This window comes from Seriola aureovittata, chromosome 20 (genome assembly GCF_021018895.1).
Source record: "Seriola aureovittata isolate HTS-2021-v1 ecotype China chromosome 20, ASM2101889v1, whole genome shotgun sequence".
NCBI lineage: Eukaryota > Metazoa > Chordata > Actinopteri > Carangiformes > Carangidae > Seriola > Seriola aureovittata.
Genome location: NC_079383.1, coordinates 12,549,247 through 12,569,997, shown reverse-complemented (window position 1 = coordinate 12,569,997; position 20,751 = coordinate 12,549,247). Strand labels below are relative to the sequence as shown.

The following is a 20,751-nucleotide window of genomic DNA, read 5'->3' as shown; positions in this document are numbered from 1 at the left end:
ATTGAGTCTGGAGCAGCAAGGAGCAAACACAATAAGTCAGAGTGATTAGTCTTACCAATCTGCTTTGTACTTTTCAACATGAGAAAGCTGAAACATCACATTCATTCTCTCCAGGCTGAAGCTGGATACCCCGTGCTGGCAACACTGCAAAAAGCCTCCATTAGGCCCGAGTGACGACAGCACATTCAAAACTAATAAGGCTATCTGTTTGTTTTCCACTCTGCTGCTCCACATCTCACAGACTATTTATTTGTCCCCTAAACTGCTCTTTCTCAAGCTGCTGGCATTTACTTTGCTGGCATTTCGGAGTGAAACTGCTCGCAGTGTGTTGTTTTATCAAGCTGGGACATCACAACAAATCAAGCTCAGGTAGTACAAAGCTCAGAAATCTGCTTAAGCAACACCATGATTATGAATTCTTTGCACATGTTATTTCACCTGTAGTAAACATTAACTTCCTTAACTCCCACACCATGTGTAGTAAATGATAAAATAACAGTGCTGCCAGACTATGGAGAGCAGGAAAACAACTGAAAATAGAATGTGAAAGTCTTGAAATAGCGTTTTTACTTTGGTGAGAGGAAGGCTTTCTCATTGTTTTTATTTTGATTACAGACAAGACAGCCAACTTAACAACAGATACAGCAGATAGAAACCAGCTGTTTCCTACGAAATTACATCCTTACGCTTTTCATAGAAGGGCCCTTTGAGTCCTTTACCCTCTATACTGTAAGTGAAATGTCCCTTAAGGCCATTACATTCTCATGTGCATACACAAATCCTGTCATGAAACTATTTTGTATTTCTCTATGCTTTAAAATGTCCATAAGCAGATAATCTTTTCCAAATGTGGAGATGACTGAGGAGTCTGTCTTTTCCATGTCTCTGCATTTTCTGCATATTTGGATCAGAGACAGAGAGACAGATGGACAGAGACTGAGTTGCATGTTTACATGCAGTCAAGTCAACAGTGTATATTTTATTTTGCAGCTTTAGCACGTTGAAATGTTGGTTTTTAATTCACCAGGAGACAAAACGAGATTTAAGAGATTTGAACAAGACTTATGAGTATGAGTACACAGACATGTTCCACACATGTCCACTAGAAAACATGATGGCAACCTCCTGACAGCAAGAAGAAGAGCTTGTTTGTTTGTTGTATTTGGCAAAACAAAAAGAAAAAGTTGAAAAAAAAGAAGACAGTGCGTGCAACATCTTAACAAGAATAGGACCGGGGATGTGGAATACAGTACTTGCATATAGTTTATAAAAAGTTTACTTCCATCTGCACATGGGGCCTGAGCAGACAGTTGTGGACTGGATACATGATGAGATTTTCGCCAAGTGGACGTCAGAACCATGAATTGATGTGAGCACCAAAGTTTGTGTTAATCTATCTTGTAGATGTAGAGATATTTCACTGGATAAATGAATAATTGGCCCGCTGGTGGTGCTAGATAAAAAGTCAGAGGCTCACCAAAGTCAGTATGCTTCATCCTCTGGAGACCATGACAGGTTGTACAAAATTTCATGTCGTCAAGACATTCAAGCCTGGAGCTAACTGGTGGACCGACCGACATTCAAAGGTGGAACTTTACAGGTGAAGATCAAACCAGCGACGCCCCTGCGACGCCCGTCACCATGTTGACGTCCCGACCAATGACCACTAAGTAGTTATTACGACTTTTTTTTATTTTTATATATATATATATATATATATATATATATATATATATATATAAAAGACAGCTGCCTCTAAACTTGTGACACCGTGTGCCAAGAACTGCAAACTGCATCAATTATGATGAACATGGAAATGATATATATATATCCACAGGGTATACTACTATACTTAGTAAGTTATACTACAACAATACTGCTTTAAGGGTTAATATGCACTTCCTTTGCAGCAGTGTTTGTAATGACAGTTAGGTTACTTCAAAGTTCCAGTACTTTTTTATTGAGGTCATTATCTTATTTTGCCTGCAGCCGCCATGTGCTAGACACACACGGCTAAGTGAGATATATCTTGCTTCATATAAATCCTCCTATCATATCATCACATATCCTGCCTCATGATGTGCTTTGTGTCTCTTGTGTGTATAGGATTAAGGGAATGTGTGTGTGTGTGCATCTGCGCTCCTGTGTGCTTGTGTGTTAATCCTGAGTGAAAGGCTACGTTTTTTGCACAGGAAGGCAGTGGGGGGACTCCCTGGAGGGCCTCAGTGTGCTGGCCCTGTAAGCCTGTGTGAATGAGCCTGAATTCGCAGGCTCCCCACGAGGACGCACGGCCGATTAAGCTGACAGTCAGAGGCCCATTGACCAGTCACAGAGATTAAACGCCGGGCCATCTTGTCGGCTAAAACCACCTGCAGGATAGAGGGAACGATGGAGAGACGGAGAGGAGGAGGAGAAGGAAATGGAAAGAGACACAGGGAGACGTGCGGATACTCACTGTTACTTGTCGCTTCGGTAAAAGACGCCTTTTGTCCGTTCCAGCCTTTGTTGTCCATCTGTAGTGATGCGGAGAGACGGAGAGAAAGGGGGAGGTAAGAGAGATGTAGATTCTTGAACAGACAGCTTCTTCACGCATGTCAGACAAGTTCCTTCCTACTGTTTGGGCCACAAAGAGACGAGCGCTCACAGGAGGGGATGCTTAAGGAGCCTAGTGTCTGTCTAGGCCAGCTACTTAATTAAGGGGGTTGTCAATGTTCAGTGACTAAAAAAGGCTCCTATTCAGTGTGTTACTTCTTCTGTGGTATGCGTGTGTGCCTGCGCAAACACACACAGCCACAAACACACGTGTGTGAAACAGAAAAACAAATTATTTCTGATGTGTGTGACAGTTAAGAAGATGACATGGTTGTAAACAAATGCACCCCACTTTAAACCCACCCCCCCACCCAAAGTCTCTTTACACTTTAGCACAGATCACCCACAGTCCCACGGTGGGAATGTAGTGCAACAGAGCTGCCAACAAAAGGGGAGGCAGGGAAGAGACAGAGAGAGAGAGAGAGATCTGAAGAGAGACAACCTGTCCTACAAAACAGGATCTTGTTTAATTATTCCGCAGAGCTCGGGGTTGTCTAAGGATCTAAAGAGAAGTAGGGCGCCCAACTAATTCTTATAAAGATATTTTCAGAGTTGTCAAGCCAATGCACAGCCATGTATCAGCCACTAACTCCATTCTGTCTAAATATTCCTTGCTGTGAGTGTAACCAGAAATGGCCTCACTGCTTATTTCCAGCACAGCAGACTCTCATTTATCCGAAACCTTAGACATCAAAACAAGGTGGTTTATAGGGCTGACAAATAAAACATGCAAACAGAAATTCAATAACTTGTGTGCAACATTTGACATTTCCCTGTCGACACCTGCAGCTAGAGCATTTTCAGTGTGCAGAGGGTTCAAGCACTTTCAAAGGCGTGATGTGCTGAAGCTTTAGAAATTTTTCAGGGGTAACTACATAACAGACCAGACCGAATACCCGACTGTTTTATATGAGGATTAAGGCAAAGGGAAACATTGACTGCAAACTGGGTTGTGGTTTCTTTGGAGAATACGACTCAATTTCAAAGTCATTCTGATAAGAGCAATGTGTCGTCCTTTAGCTGTATGGTATGGCTGTCTGAATAAGATATATGCAGCAGCACATATCTAACTAATGAGCTGTCTGGGGAGCGCTGGATAAGTCCTGGTTTCTGATTATGTAACATCATCTCTATCTGTATCTGTTCCCTTGAGCTTAAAAACCAACGAGGTGAATAAAGATGATGGTGATCAATGGCTGCTTGAAAAACACATTCGGTTCAGAGGAGCTGAACAGGTTATGTAATAGGTCAGCAGCACTGGGACTCGTGATAAATCAGAGAATCGACTGAAGATCAGTATTTCTTGAATCGCCACAGGGCTATAGAGATGAGATAGTGTATAGACAAAATAAGGGCAGTGCACTGAATGTCTTTTATGTAATCCTTCAGCTTACAGCTGCACAGGTACTCACTAATGCGCAAACCCTGCTGGTAGCACGTCCGGAATACCAATTGCAAAACGTCCTACATAACATTTCAGTGTGTGTGTGTGTGTGTGTGTGTGTGTGTGTGTGTGTGTGCATGCGTGCACATCTTTAAAAAAATGTTGCTGAAACCATCATGACTGGAGCTGAAACAATTAGTTTATCGATCAATTAGTTAATGGAGTGAAAATTAAGCAGCAACCATTTTTTTGAGGCAAAAAAAGCCAATCATTTCCAGTTTCTCTGATGTGAGGATTTGCCACTTTTCTGTTTAATGTGATTGTAAACTGAAAGTATTTGGACTGTTGCTCAAACAAAACAGGCAATTTAAAGATGTTACAATGGGTTCTGGGAAAGTGCGATGACATTTTACAGACTAACCGATTAATTGAAAAAATAACTGCTGGATTAAGTGATAGAGTTGATTATTATGGTAATTATAATGTAATTATATACGGTAATAATTATGGATATTTTTGAGTTGTTTGAGTTGCATTCATGGAATAAATTGCAAGTTGAATGGTTAACCACACCTGTTATAGGGCTAATCAGCATTTTGATATTATATATACTGTATATGGGTTTGGTATCCATTTATAAACATTTTGACCAAGCAAAGATCTGACCAGAACTGACACGTCTGTTTTTGAAGGCAGTGCACTGATTTCCAATAACCTTTTCCCTGCGTGTGATGTGCATATAACTACGCTCCGTGATCAATAACGAAAATAATCATAAGCTGTAGTCTTAAGCTCCTTTTCTTCAGTAGAACACGACCTATGCTTAAATGAATTAACAGTTATACATCCTACCACGGTGGGACACGTGTATATAAACTGGCTGTAAAATATACATGTTATACAGTAGACAGCAGTAAAGCCGAGCTCGTACCTCAGTGGGGTTCTGTGGGACTGTGGAGGCCTTGTATCCCAGCTGCAGCAACATCGCCTCGGCTGCGTTCCGCTTGGCCACCTTCTTGTTGGGTCCTGTTCCCGTGGCGACCTCGTTATTCACCTTCACCTGCATGTGCACGGATGCAAACACACGCACAGGAGCAGACACACAAACACGCACGTGTCAAAGCGCATACACGTGAAATACAGATATGCAGATGAAAGGCAACATTTTCAGATTCCTGCCTTTGCTCTAGTTTTCACACTTTCAGTCATGAACACTTTGCTTCGCTTTCTGAGTCGAATCAGCCGTGCAATTTACATCGCACAAAAAACGCTCCAAGTCAAGTGTTTGTTTTTCAGTGATCCCAAAACATTAAATCTGTCTACACAGAATGTAAGCAGATATTTCCAAGAGAATATCAGACGTCGTTATGTTATGCAAACAGACAATTACACTGTACAAATAACATTCTGGGAGCCAAACCCTGTGAACAGCCAGGCCTCAGTGCACTTACTCAAAGTGGTCTGACATGCTCAGTAAGTGCTCGCCTGAATGCATCAAGTAGGCCACAACATACAAGGAAAGAAAACCTTAATAAATTACGAAATTACTAAAATAAACACAACAACTCTTGTTTTTTTTAATTGTAAATGATGATCACCCCCATAAATGCTTCTGACACAAAGTGGAGCCTTTTTCTGTAACTAGTGATGGCTTCAGACAAAAGATCCAAAAACAGAGACTCATTTGAGCCCTGCTGCTTACTGAGGGAAACAATGTGGAAATTTTAGAAGAGTGAGTGGACTTCACAAAAGGAACACACACTCGCAGGGCTTAATGTGTGTATCAAAGAGGCATGGAGAATAGGTTTGAGGCCGAATTTGATGCCTGATGCTAAAAGAAGCTCTGTCCGTCTTATGAAAGAAAAGGTTTACGGAAAGAGAGACAAAGAGTGAGAGTTTGACTGAGACAGAAAGAGAAACTGCAGCTAAAATGTTGCGCGTACGTTTAAGTGGACTGGGTTACACCAGCTCTACTTGTTGTTTGTCTTATACAGACTTCTGACTTGGGTTGACTCATGCTGACACAAACTGATTATAGCAACAGTAGTAACAACCAAAAGACAACACTTACACTTGTCTTCAAATCTAAATGTTCACTATTAACAAAGCATAATGTCTGTTTTATATTATGTCTTTCGTGATTGCAGTCCAGGTTTTGCATATTTTTATATTTTCCTTTCTACCAAAAGAGACTGTGAAACACTTTGGTTTGTAAAGCAGTTTTCAATCATTCTGTCATCCACAGACACTGTAGACATCTGGACTATAACCTGGTCACTGCAATACCATTTACATGGCTCACAGTGAAACAGTTTAAAAAGAAGCCTGACTTTACATAATGTTCTTGATTATCAGGTTCAGTTTGAGAGGATGTGCGATGAATGAACCTAAATGAAACAGGAAAACTCATTCATTTGAAGGGATGTGTCTCTGAGTTTTCAGAATAATGCTTTAATCTTGTATTAAGTGAGTTATTAGCATGCATGTACTAAGAGAGACTGGCAGTTAGTGAGAAAGCTTTAACGTTCAAGCCTGTAAAAGTGACGGGGGTTAAATAGAGACAGACAATGTCAATTCCAATCAAAAACGAGGCAGATTCAAATTTAAGGCTGAGAATAACGTATCAGCGACGAGTCTAAACCACGGCAGGTTTACAATAACTTATAGCAAGCTGTTTTCCTGTCATCTCGTAATGATGTGGCTTTTATATACATGACCTAATGCAGCTCTGACAAAAAGGTAACTGTGATGAGAATCCTTCCTCAGACAAAGTCCCTGCTCTGTTTACTGGATTAGTGATAAACAGCAAATCATCCATAACTTTGTTAAGGGTTAAAGGTCGCTGCTGTAGCAAGACCATGAAATTTTATTCTGTTAATGAATACTGGCCCCTTGCTACACCACCACAGTTCTGAAGCACAGAAGACAGTCTGTGCGCTTTCTTTACTAGTAACAACAGCTTGAAATGGCAATTTAATAGTATAAAAGAGTTGGCTGCTCCACCGAGGAAAACAGGCCTGTAAAGATGGATGTTCTTCTATTCTGAGCTTTAACTGCACGCAATAAAAATAATGAATATTAAACAGAACTCTTCAGGGGGGAATGGGGAGGATGGGAGACAGGGAGGGTGAGTGAGGGAGGAGTAGAGAGAGAGAGTAAAGAAGCCAGCAGGAGTACAAAGAGATCCAAGACTACATCAGTGTACAGAACAGACTTTCTGACTAAATTATAAACCATCTTCTACATACAAAATGGTACTAGAGCTAAAAATCTATTTATATGTGGTGAAAAGCTATAAACAGCTGCACTACAAGCTTTGATATCCAAAATAACTTTCAATTATGTACTTGAACATTAAGCAATAACACATTTACACAGTCACTGTTAACAATCTTTGCAGCTGATAACAGATAAAGAAAAAAAAAATGTATTAAAAAAAGGAACTGTACAGCTCGATAAATATTTTCTATATAAAGCTGGTTAATGGTTTCAGAGTTTTGTTTCTCCATGTAAGTTTAGCTTTGTTTGAACATAGTGGAGGAATTGTAAAAAAATGGGTTGCACCATACAGGTAAGTTACAACGTTCTTAAAATGTACACCTCCCCCGAGCAAGTGTAGAGAAAAACACGTTTCTAAAACATAACATAAATGACACTCTGCATGTACGTCTAGTGTCGGTTAGTGCTGGTATCACTTCATTGCTTGTAATAGAAGCTTGGAAATGTTCAGGTGTTGATATTGGCAGGATGTTTTCACAGAGATAGATTGTCAAGTCCATTGTAAGTCTCCTAATTTCTAGTTAGTAGTGTTATAGTATAAATGCAGATGGTGCAAATGACCAAAGTGGAGAGTTCAGTCTGACACTAACTTGTTACAACATGGGAGAATGTTCAGTTGGTGCAACAGGCTGCAGAAATGGGAGGCAGAGCAAAGGCCTGATGCGTACTCATGATGTTAACCCTATTTGCCTCGGGCCTTGTGCTACAACATGGAGTATATTGGTCGCATACAGGATTGGCTTGGGAGTGCACACATGACAGAAATAGGAAACCAGATCATAGTCTCACGAGGAAACTAAGAAACATGTGTTCTTGTGTAAAGAGGTTATATAATGCTGCTGACTTCCTTTGGCCAGACAGAGAGGGTTTACTGTTGTTATTGCTATTGGCTTGTTCTCTGTTTTGAACTTACTCCCAACAAGGTAATAAAGCACCTTCCAAACCATATTCTTCATCCACCAACTCATGCTCCGATCATTTGATTAATCCATTACAGTAAAATTCAGCAGATTAATTAAGCTCCTGTTTTTCCTGGGCTCAAATAAATTCCCCATCCTTCTCCATCTCAGTCTCACTTCATTTAGATTAGTCTGCATTAGCTAAAACTGTCAGGAAACCTGTTTCTTGTCGCAGTATACACTCTAAGGGTGAGAAACTGAAAAGATTATCAAACAAATCTATCTTTTACCTGCATGATGAACTCCCGGCGCCGGGGCATCCCCCTCTCTGACAGCAGCAGGTATTCGGGCTCCTTCTCCTTTTTGGCCTGTTGGATCTGGGCCAGACGGCTGATTGGGTTCATGCCCTGGCCATAGTCTGGTCCCGTCTGGCAGAAGAAGAGGAAAGAGAGAGAGAGAGCGATCAATTCCAATTGTCAAATTAATTTATTGTGTTTTCAAAATTGTTGGCAGTCTCCTGAGCTTAACTGATAAGTGGAAAGGAAAGGATATGATATCAGATTCAACAGATAGATGCAAAAGATATGGAGACAAGTAGGATAACACAGGAAATTAGTAGGAAAAAAAAAAAAATCTCACAATATCTTATTTCACAGGTTTGTTTGAATGTCAGTGACACTTCCGCTGGATATTTCTGCTGTACAAGGGGGTGTTATGATAGAAGTTTACTGTATCTTGAGCACAGATGCCTTCAGCGTGTCAAAAATGTCTCTGATTTACATGACCATTTCAATTCACAGAATTTAACCATAGCCTGCCTTTACACCCAAACCCTTGCTTGTCCCTCCACAGCTGCGGTACCTTGAGGATGGTCTTGGTGCGTTTCTTGTAGTGCGTCTTGGGTTTCTCCACAGCGGGGATGAAGGGCAGCTTCTTCAGGTCCTGCAGGATGGACAGAGCGGCACGCTTCTTGGACAGCTTCTTGCTGTTGCCCTCGCCCTCAGCGGAGAACTCCCCCACGGTGACGCGAGTCAGGAAGCTTTTCATGTGTGGGGGGCCACTCTCCTTCAACACCTGGTGACACCCGGTGGAAATAAGGGACTTGTGTAAATGAAATTAGCATATATACCACATATAAAGAAAACAGACATTTGAGAGACAGAGCAGAAAAGACAAGAAAATGAATCTGAATATGTGTGAGTGTTTTTGTTATGTACGATATGTGTGAGTGCGTGTGTGCAGCGCGCTCTGCAAGCAGCTACACCAGGTGGTCCAAAACATCTGCTCTCGATGGTCACAGTGCTACCCACCCATATGCGCGTGTGTTATTCATATACAAAACACACACACGCACACACTGACGCACAAGCGCACATATCAAGAGTAACATGTTCCTAGATGACAGTCTCTAGTGATGAAGGCTCAGTTTCCTTCCTCCAGCCTCTGGTCACCTGGGAGACCTAAAACAAACACCGGCTGGCGTTAGGTCATGCTTCTGCAATCACATCCACTTCCTGTGAAGTCCAAGAACAGTGTGTGAGTGTGCGTATGTGTGTGTAGCAGGTGGGGTTCTCCCCAACCTTATTTAGAAAAACATACTGGCGGAAGAATTAAGTTTCACTCACTTACTGAGTCCAACAGTACATTTTCAGCTAATGCTGTCGCCTTTTCAATTCGTAGCTCGCCGACTTTCTCCCTCGCTCTCCCTCCAGCTACAGACGTTGCGTGGAAGTGTTTCTTTGGATTTTCTCATACCCCCCCCCCATCTCCCCCCTCTTCATTTGAGCTCAATTTGTGGTGCAGAAAGCACAAATTGGAGCAATCAGATGCAATCTAGAAACAGTTAATTTGAACCCAGTGACCGATAAAACAGATTAAAATGATAAGCGGAACCTTGAGCATTCCTCGCATTCTTCACACATCAACACAGACTAATACCAGTCCTTGAAGAGAACAAAGGATAATGTGTGCAAACCCCTCCTTCCCTGCTACATAACAATAGCTGCAGAATTTAGTATTTTCTTCAATTAAACTAAAATGACAAAGCAAGTTTGGTGGATGAAAAGCAAACAAAGAAAGGTCAAACCCAAATGCTTGTTAAATGTATCCAGAAATAATAATAAATAAAACTACAGATCTATGCAGACAGATCAATGCCCATAACTCCTACCACATAGACAAGACACTCAGCCTGTTACTGCAGAATATAAAAAAATTGATTTGCTGTAAAATTGCATTTAATTTAGGTTTCTTCATCCCACTTTCTAAGTAGGTAACTGCAGGACATTCTTGTTAACACTGCTGACACTGGGCCTCGTGTTTGCTGTCAGTGTACCTGTTAGCCTGTCAGCATTCCTGCACAATGAGTTTTAAGTATACAGTACGTAAGGATGTGTGTTGCAGAGAAGCCTTGGAGCACTAGCCGTCTAAGCTAATAGCCAACCTCTCTCCCACCCAGGGGATCTGCTCTGGTCTTGCTCATCACCAGAAAAAGGAAACACAACATGGCAGCTTCTCGTGCATTACAACATTCAATGGGACTGGAAACGTCCCCATTTCTGAGCTGTTTCATCTTTGTTGATGGTGTTGATAATGACGCTACACATCACTGGCCACTGGTCAGCTGAGATTATGTCACTCGGAGAAAAATATGAGCTACTACCAAAATATGGACAAGCTGATGCAAGTCTCTGATGAGTCTTCTTCAGCTGTCCTAATTTTGTAGCTGTTCTCAATCACTCACCCAAGCGTTCACTCCCTCCTTGTCCATCACAGGCTCCTTTAAACATGTGTAACTGTTCAGCTTATGTGGTTGAGCAAGATGGTAGGGTAGCCGAGACATAAACAGTGTTGCACCAGAGGATGAATCTGCACAAATGCTTATTTTCCTCACACAAACACAAGTGCTTACAATGTCTTCAAGTTATGGAAACGAGGATGGTGTTCTTTGATGTTTGTTTTCCTTTTCTGAACACTCCCTTCAAAGTAAAAGACTGGAAACTTGCAAAAAATACCGCAGAATAAGTGATGGACAAGTGCTGCAGTGATAAGATTCATATGTGTTGTTTAAGGTGAAAACATGCAATTATGGACAAAAAGCAACAGCTCAAATGTGGCCTTCATAGGTTTATGGTATAGTCAACAAACAGTATGAGACAAAGTGTGTATCTGTGCACACGTCACACACTCTTGGCCCAGGACGGCGGCAGACGAGCTGCAGTCAGTCTCCTGGCAGACGACACGGGATCTGCGCCACGCCGATGGGATTTCAGTACTTTCATTCATTTACACGCGCACACCCACACCCACACCCACACACACACACATACATGCAAACAAACACACAAACACACCTGTCTCCCACCTAATGACAAGGATCAGGTTGTACACAGGAAACGCTTTTTTTTTCAGTCCCCTTCTCTTCTTGTCTCTTCATCTCTTCTTTTTCAAACATGGGAGGCCTTCTCTTCGGCTTCTCATGGAGACATTAATACCCTGAGCAGTCTGAGGATATGTGCATGCGAGACCTCAGGTACTCTGGAAGAGGAGGCTATGGGAGCAGGGCAGGACAATGGTCGGGACTGGGAGAGGGAAGAAAGGCTCTTTTGTGATGAGTAGTGGATGGACAAGCCCTGAGGGAAGCTGCTTCTTGTAAGATGGGTGGTTCTTGGCCCGGACCCTCTTTTCTTGTGTCCTCTTTGGAAAAGGAGCCTCCGATCCAACACACAAGCTGTGATTTATAGATTGGTTCCTCTTTGATGCTGACATCTGTTTGATATTGCCTGACGGGCGGATTAAATGAGCCAACTGCCTCTCAGGGTGGCGGCGACCCTCATCGTTGCAGAGGGATGGGAAAGCAGACACTCGCTAGCAGTGACTCACGAGTAATTTCATGCCCCAGTGAGGGCAGGGATGAGATGATGTGAAAACATGGCTGCTGCGAACGGCGTTCACATGAGAGATGACCATTATGGTTCTGTGTAGGATCCATGAATGCATAACTGTGCGTGTATGTGTGTGAGTATGAGAGTTTGACTGGGGGTGTGGGAGTGTAGCATTTCTTCTCAGAGCATCAAAGAAGACACGGTAAAGAGGATGTGACATGGCAGGAAAGGAGATGAGGCCAAACTTTGTCTAATGAGTTATAATGTAATAGAACCAATGGGCAAAAAGAGACCCATAGAGACATGTAATTCATACTTGGTCTCCAGCCACGGCGTAGTGGCAGGGTGAGAGCATATTGCACGCAACATGCTGATTGAGGATGAAAATGAATCTGCTGGAGAGCTATCAGGAGTATGAGGCGGACAGAAAGGTATGTAATGCCAGGAGAGGGAGATGATGATTGCAGCTTGGCCTTCAGACAGTTTAGTTTGACATGGCACAGGAAAACAAATGTGGTGTGACTGATATGCAGAGATGGAGAACAAAATGAACATCTTCATGCGCGAGGTTTTAGCAGAACGAAAATAAAAAGACGGCACCTAAGGAAACAAAACTGTTTCCACTTTCTGTCTCTTACTTCAAATCAGGAAATCTATTTGCAGCACAGGAAAGGCTGAGCAAATCCAGCAAAACACTGCTGACACGAGGGCCCACAAATCATAACTTGTGAAATAGGCAAAGAATATTAGCTGTTGATGGAGATGTAGATGTAGATAGATGGTGAAAGAAAGACAAAGTGGGAGAGGAAGCACAGTGAGAGAAGTTACTGATTTACTGCTCATCACACAGCAGTAATGAACAGCCAGTCTCCAGACTGACAGTAAGCAGAAGAGAGACTGATTGGAGGAATGTGGCTGTGGTCTGCTTTTTTTTTTTTTAAAAAACAAAAGAAACAACGCCACTCTCAGCTTCCAGTTCAGAAGGACTAAAATTGAAAGTGGAGTAAATGCTGTCAATGACAAAGACATGACAGATAATGAATCACATCAATCCAGATTTAGCTGGCTGAAATTATTAATAGCAGTTCCAGGAAGGATGGCCATGTCATGCTCTGATGAGCAAATGTGTTTTTGAACAAAGAAGAGAGATTTGAGGGGGGGGGGGTGCAAAAGGGAGGATTGGACTGCTTTCCAGATATTTTTTCCAATGTTGTGTAAACTCTTATTAGCAAGAAAAGTCAACAGAGTGAGGAGAGTCTCCCTCCCTTCCTTCCATCCCAGTCTCCATTTCCTCTCACCCCCAATCCGCCTATCCCCCTAGCCTCAACACGCTACCGCCCTGTGTGTGATTTTTGGGAATGATGGCAGGAGAGGTGGAAGGGAGGGATTCTGTGGAGGAAGGGAGGGGGCACACAGAGTAAACTGAGCCTCCCTTGTTTTTGGCACCTTGCAGAGTGCAGAAGAAGAAGAGGGAGCAATGAGGGAGAGAATATTGGATGAGTCAGCTAAGATATGGTGAAAGCCAAGGAGAACGGACCCAGCAGGTCATGTAAGGACACACTGGAGTTCTTAGTGGATTTAGAAAAAGTTGGGGGCAGTGGCTCTAGTGGTTAAAAAAGCACTGGTAGGATTCCCTGTAACATCCAGAGGAGTCTCATTGTGCAAAACTAAAACCCTGAGTAAGGCAGTTAACCCGCATCATATCCAGGCGAACATGCCAGCAGGAGATTGTAGCAGCACTGGGCAGTTCCCAGCTTACTTTATCAAGGACACAAACCCTCTGCCAAAAGCTTTTCCCAAGGGCAGCTGTGAATAAGAATATGTTCTTGTCTGAACCAGCAAGCCAACACAAAGGTGGCTTAAGATTCATTTCCTCTGATGGTCACTGCATGTTTGTGTGGTAAACTGACTGAGAATGAAATCCATTACTGTAATACACACACTAGGATTTCCGACAGCTGTTTATGGAAATGGTGGGCTGCTTCTTAAGAACTGATGACAGTCTTTTCTCTCTCTCAAGTTTTAAGAGATGTGTACATCTTTCACAAATAAAGATCAGACGCCGTTGGGATCTGCAAGGCCCGCAAAAAAAAAAAAAACGATAAACCTCTCGCAGTGCGGAAATGTCAGTCACAGTTTATGCTGCAGGTGTGTGAGAAATGGCTCCACGCACATGCGAGAGAGTAGAAGCACTGAAGCACAGCATCTCCAACTGGAAGTACTTGTATATAATGCATTGAACTTAAAGTGATTTGACGCTTGATATTCAGCAGATAGATTGTATTTTATACAACGTTTATTTAATCAGGTAGTCTCATTGAGATCAAGAGAGGCTTGAGTAAGGAAAAACCTGAGGGAAGATGCTGTAAACCATAAGACTGTCTCAATGACTCCCATCAGAAGTTGTTTCAGAGAGGAGCATGGGGCCACAGCTCTGCCTTTCTCTCTGTCTGCCCCTCACAATGGATCACGCAGGTGAGCATATCAAATGTCTACATGAAACTGAAGGCGGAAGTTAAAATACAAATTTTAAATTATGACTTCTGACTTTTGATTAAATCACACTTTAACTCTGGACTGTGCGAGATGGAGGGATGGGGTGTGGCATCAAAAAGCAAGATGTTGAGAGATGTTTTTTCAAGTGTGTGTCTGTTTGTTTGGTTGTTTTCTAATTGCAGGGTCCATACTCAACTTATTTAATTTCATATCTATTGTGGGTTCATCATTAATTGATGTTGTGATGTGTCCAGATCCCAAGGTCATCAGACGTCATGTCACATTGAATTACAGAGAAATGTGTGCAAAATACTGCACAAATTTTATGTGCCATTTTATGTAGCACAGAAGCCATTAAAAAAAGATATCTTAGGTGTGAATATTAAGCACAAGCGCGACAGTGGAACCTTCGGTAACCTCATAATGCTCTGTTTATGTTGAAACTGGTGTCAGAGACCTTACTTGTTGTATTGGATTGCGGCATATTGTAATGGTATGCGAAATAATGTAATAACACACGTGATGTTTCCATCAAACATATTAGCTAAACAGGGGATAAAATAAGAGGAATATTGGTTCAAGTTGTTAAAGAAAGGTTTTTAAAAAAGTTTGTCTATTTATTGCTTTTAAGCAGATTTTATTTAATTTCATGGGAAAGTACAGGATGGATACTAAATTTATTTAATCTTGCAGTACCGGATGATCCACACTGATCACCACTTTATCAGCTGAGTCACCCACAAAGTCACTGGATCCACTTCACTAAAACCCATACTGATGTCGCACATCAGTCCAGGAACATTTTGAACTTAGAACCATGAGAATTTCCACAAGCCATAAAAAAAACAGTGATCCGTCCAAGAATTCCTGTTTGCACATTTCTTTTAAACCACGTTTGAGATAAGTGACCTCACTGATGTAAAAAAAAATTAAGCAAAACTGGATAAACGACGGGTAAAGACTTATCAGTGTGACTCCTTCAAGTTTTTCTGTGATATCTTCTCACGGAACTAATGAGTTGTTTAGTTTTTGTAATACTTACCGCTCTATAACTTGCACAAACCCAGGGATTACATCATGACTAATCATATGTCCCCCTCAGTCCATAGCCTTATCCTCATTTCCTGTTCATTCATGTTATAACTTCTAGGAAACACATGACTTACAATTTACTGTAGCCCCGATGATAACAGCGTCATTTGGCCTTATTTTTGTGGGGATATGTGTTATAACTACGTCATGTCTTTCTCACCTCAAAGTTGACAGATAAGTTCCTCTTGAGGGCAATTTCATAGACCAGGCTGATCTCGGATTTGCTGGCATCACTGCCTTCCTCTGTCTCCCCTTTCTCTTCTGGGTTCTGGAAAACAATGTCACAAAAAATAAAATAAAATAAATCAGACGTCAAAGTGGTAAAAGAAGACCTACTGATTGTTAATGCTCACACTTGTGTTGCTTCTAGGTAATAGGTATCAAGATGCTCATAACACAAGTCATAGTACTATTTCTCATTATTAGATTTTCCCTTGAGTCACAATTTCGAAAACTTGATGTTCCTTTCCCTCTGACCTGCATGTAAGAAAACACACATACACTCACACAGAGGGAGAACTGTCAGGGGGTAAAGTTACATCTATTATTCATGAACTGTCAAGAATGCCATGACTACAGCTAAAATTCAAAAGTGCAACATCCACCAAGTTTGCATCGCTGTTATGGTGAATGCAAATGAGAGCAAGAGCCTCTGACATCATTTAGATTCGTGTTTGGAAGTATTATGGTTTTCCAGTAAATGAGAAACACACAGAAAAAGATGTATTGGATAAGACCATGAATAACTGTGGAGAATGTTCAACCGCCTATATGTCAGATGACATGTCAGTGGGAAAAAAAGGCTACATTGATGATGCAAAGTCTTTTGCAACGGCGTTATCAAAGTGTGTCTGCTGTTGCTGAGTGAGTGATAACGTTGAATAAGTGATGAAGTTACAATAGCGGTCAGCTCAGTGTTGGACTTTTCCTACTGGCTGTTGCCGTTGCAAAAATGATTTGGCCATTTTGAACATTTTCTATTATTTCATCATGGGGCGTTTATAACGGATTCACAACAGTTTTCATTTCCAGAGCCCTTCAGTGACTTTTTTCTTAGAAAAGCACCTAGCAACAAATCAAGCTGCATTTTGGAAAAAAAAACTTCGTTACTTTCCATAGAAACGAGTCGCCAGTACAGCCCTGTGAGCCTGAGGCACATCTCTGTCTAAGCCTACTCTGTCCAGTGAGTGGTAGACAGGCGGAGCAGCAGTTTTGATACCGACAGAGGCTGAGAGTTTTGTGAAAGACAAAATAAGAAAGACATTCTGTCTCTTCAAACTTTCTCTCTGAGTGATCATTTCACAAGTACATATAGCCAAAATCACAGCACAGCCATTCTCTCTTATATGTATGGTGATTTTTGTCAGACAATGTCACAGTTATAAAATTTCAACATGGCAGAGCAGCAGCTTGGAAATGGCTTTGAAGTGACTGCTGGTTAACATGTAGTATTCATCGGCCAAGTTGCGCTACTTCATACTTGCTCTGTGGTATGACAACAGACACAGAAAAATGTGTCAATAAAACAACTTTGTAATTAATGTAGAGAAATAATCAGATATTATCTTTAGATTTATCTAAGTTTTATCAATTTTAAAGCAAGTATTATGCTAATTGAGCCACTATTTAATGTTGAGTTTTTTTAAATAAAATGGAAGGAAAATGTATCTGTTTTTTTCCAATGTACAAAAAAATAATAGACCATGACCCCAAAATAGTGGCTCATATCAAAGACTTTTCAGATTTACACACCTAGAGTGTGGATGTCCGCCAAGCTGCTGCAACAAGAGGCCTGTCTGTTTTCTGTCTAAGATCCTTATCTGATATGGGATTGAGATGTCAGTATTCCTGGACATGACTGGTGGTCCTCTGTCTGCACAGGAAGGTATCTTATAGGGGGTGGTCCACTAAATTTGAGAATTATTGCATATAAACTCTCTGTTCTTGATAGACAAACTATTATTTGTGAACATCAAGAACCGTCTCGCCCTCAAAACAGAAACTGGAGAACAAGGACCCAGAAGGAAAGGATTGTTAAGGTCAGTGGGAAAGCACCAGCAGATTTTATTGGGATAACTACATATTTGTTGGTTCCAGATAGACCTAACAACATTGCTATGTTAAAAATAATTTTTTTTTCAATCCACAAAATTTGACGCCCATGAATCTATGAAGTAATTCTGGACTTAATACCAGATGACTCTAGTCTGAGCCTTCAGTCACTTTAGCAGTTTTTGAATAACTAAGTCAGCTGTTTAAATATGGATCAGACAGACTAAATCTATTATAATTAGAAGTATAAGTTTGAGGAATTCTTAAATAGATCACTATATGCCTATAAAATACAGTATTGCTATTTGTCCCTTCTACTAATAAAGAAACAAACCTTTAGTTCACTCCATAGAGATCATATCATCAGCCATACAAGGGGCTTTTTGGTGCCAATTGTCTATGGGAATATAGAGTGCTGTCTCGATCTTTATCTTTTCATGTCCAGCTCTTTGTCTGATTAAGTCTGAAAGGCTGTGGTCTTTCCCTTTGGGCTCCTTCCCTTCTCCTTCTCATTGTGTGACCTGATACGTCGCATGATTCATACTGCGAGATCTCTTGGATTTCACAGGAAACAGTCACGTGGTCCGATGCACCTACCGCACTGGGACGAAAAGACTTGGTGCTGGCGAGAGGTGTGCTTTCTTGTGCGTGTGCTGACACATACATCATCTGCCTCTTGTATATACGTATGTGGACACAAGAGACACCTGAGAGTGAGTCAGTCCAAAAAGCCCTTTCTTCTAGTTTTCTTGTATCCGTGGTTTTCATGGTTACATTTTCCTCTGCTGCCGTTTCCAGCGTCCTTGATATATGTGATTAAGAGTGTGACTCCTCTCTCAAGGCTGCAATATCAAGCCACTGGTTATAAGCTGCTGCGTGTGTCTGTGAGTGTGTATCCGTGTTCAAATTGGAATAAGCAAGCAGATCAGCAACCTTCTTGTGACAAAGACAAATAGAGGGTTAAAACTGACTTTGGTGCTGCTTCTAAATATGGATGTTGTATAAGCAAGCGAAGAACCCATATAGTGCTCTGAGACATTAACACTCACCCTGAAGGAGCCGTTTCAATAAGCAGTGACTGTGGGCGAACAGAATACTTCGTATTCACATCTATGCGCTTGGGAAACTGATTTCGTAATAGAAGAAAATCATTCAAGATCAAAGGATGGGAAGAGGGGCTTCCCCGTAGACAGAACAACATCAATCTTAGTAAAGTAACTTTATTGTAAAGGGCACAGTTTCACGCGTCTAAATATATTCATGACCATGCAACCTTGCTCCTAGGAACTGATGATACAGATTTCCTCTCATAAATGCCCCAGTCAAACCACTTATTATGAGAAAAACAAACTGTTTTTCTCAAGGAGGACAGGAAGTGCACTTCAAATGTCATGATTTCAATAACATCACCAGTATCTAAACCCACTAGCACTGGATTTACGAGTTAGTCAGCAGTTTCATTACCCAAAGTCCTGTGAAGTTGGAGTTATTTCTTTTGTGTTTCCTAGGGTTACATATTGTTGTTCTATCAGTGTAAAAACACTCTAATTAAAGCGTCACTGATATTTACTTGTGGTCTTCCTCAAAATAAAGGTTTGACAGCCCTTGGTGAAAAGGAACACTTTTACCCTGAGGGTGTCCACACACTTACACATGTAGGAACACACACACTCACGCGGAGACAGAATGACAGACATATACTGTAGACACAATGTGCCTCAATTTGTAAAGCAAGACTCAGAAGCAGCGGCAAACAAAGAGCTCATTTATGGAGGCCAACGCCACAAGACAGCAAGTCAGGCAAGAGAGAGGAGCCAAAGCGTTTTGAATAACCATCAGCAATGCCAGGCGTTGAAGATATGCGGTAATTTGATTTCCGGTGGGAGATTATAACAACAGTTAACAGCTATGCCTGAGGGGAAACTCTGGAAAGGTACAGTGACATTGGGAGTAAGTTCAAAGAAAAAGGACAAAAAAAAAAAAACATAAAAAAAAAAAAAACGAGGGACAGATAATACATCTCTGCCAGGTGCAAACTAAAACTATGGAGATTGAAGGGCTTAAATTATACATTAGAGTAATTAGAGATGAGGTGGATTTGGATTCAATCTGATGAAAGCTGGTTATGCATTCATCTCAGCAACTGAAAAAAAAAAAACTGCATAACTCTTTAGAGCCTCTCCACGGAGAGCACAAACAGATCAGCAGTGCAAATCCTGACTTTTCATTAAGGGTAGAGTTTTCAAGTCGGACAGGGTCAAGTGGAGAGACAGAGTCTTCTGGGGTGAGAGCAGTCACATGCTGAAGGGTTGAGGCTGGGATGATTGGTGGAGAATTAAAGTGGAGAGTGGAATGACCTTTTACACAGCGAGTGAAAGACAGCCCTTTAGGTTTGGAGTGGAGCAGCTTTGTGTACATTAGTGAACGTATAATGTTAACATATTAGCTACACAGTAGAGTTAAAACGATCGGGCAATCGACTGATCATTTGACAGACAGTAAGTAAATCTTGGCTGATAATTGTAAATCACATCATTATTTTTTTACATTTGAAATAGAAATGTGATGCTTTTCAGTGTAACCATTTGACGTGACCGAATGTTGAGTACAAGTGAAGAAACCTCCACTCTGCACTTGGTAATACACAGCACCAAACGTGACAGGAGTGGCTACTTGTTGAATGATGGTTGTGTCTGAAGGGAGTGAGACACTGAATGTGAAAATCACTTGCCCTTGGAGGATAACGCTGGGGACATTTTATATTTTTTATATTTTGTATTATCTCTGTAGCCAAAGTAGCATTACAGTACATACAATAGCTTATTTGTCTGTCATATAGCTCTGTTGTTAAAAACAGATTTGCACACTTTTCTCCATTATGTTGAAAATGGGCACTGGAGAGTTTTCAAGTCACTGTCAGAAATTACGAAACTATACAAATACTACTGTGTTAGGCCTGCTTAAAGGTAATGGCTGCGTCATTACCTTTAAGCAGGCCTAACACAGTTATTAAGAAGAATAAGTGGTGGTTTAGTTACAGTTTCTTGTCACTGCATAGTACCAATGCAATGAA

The 20,751-nt window shown here is 41.3% G+C and overlaps 1 protein-coding gene across 1 annotated transcript in view; it reads right to left on the bottom strand.

Moving 5' to 3' along the window:
- stau2 (staufen double-stranded RNA binding protein 2) overlaps positions 1-20,751 on the bottom strand; it is an 88,471-nt gene that overhangs the window by 45,773 nt on the left and 21,947 nt on the right. Inside the window, exons 7-11 of the mRNA XM_056364268.1 lie at positions 15,787-15,894; positions 9,016-9,228; positions 8,445-8,582; positions 4,908-5,036; positions 2,456-2,513 (exon numbers count right to left, since the gene is read on the bottom strand). Of these exons, the coding sequence (XP_056220243.1) occupies positions 2,456-2,513; positions 4,908-5,036; positions 8,445-8,582; positions 9,016-9,228; positions 15,787-15,894 (646 nt within the window). The remainder of the gene's footprint in view (positions 1-2,455; positions 2,514-4,907; positions 5,037-8,444; positions 8,583-9,015; positions 9,229-15,786; positions 15,895-20,751) is intronic.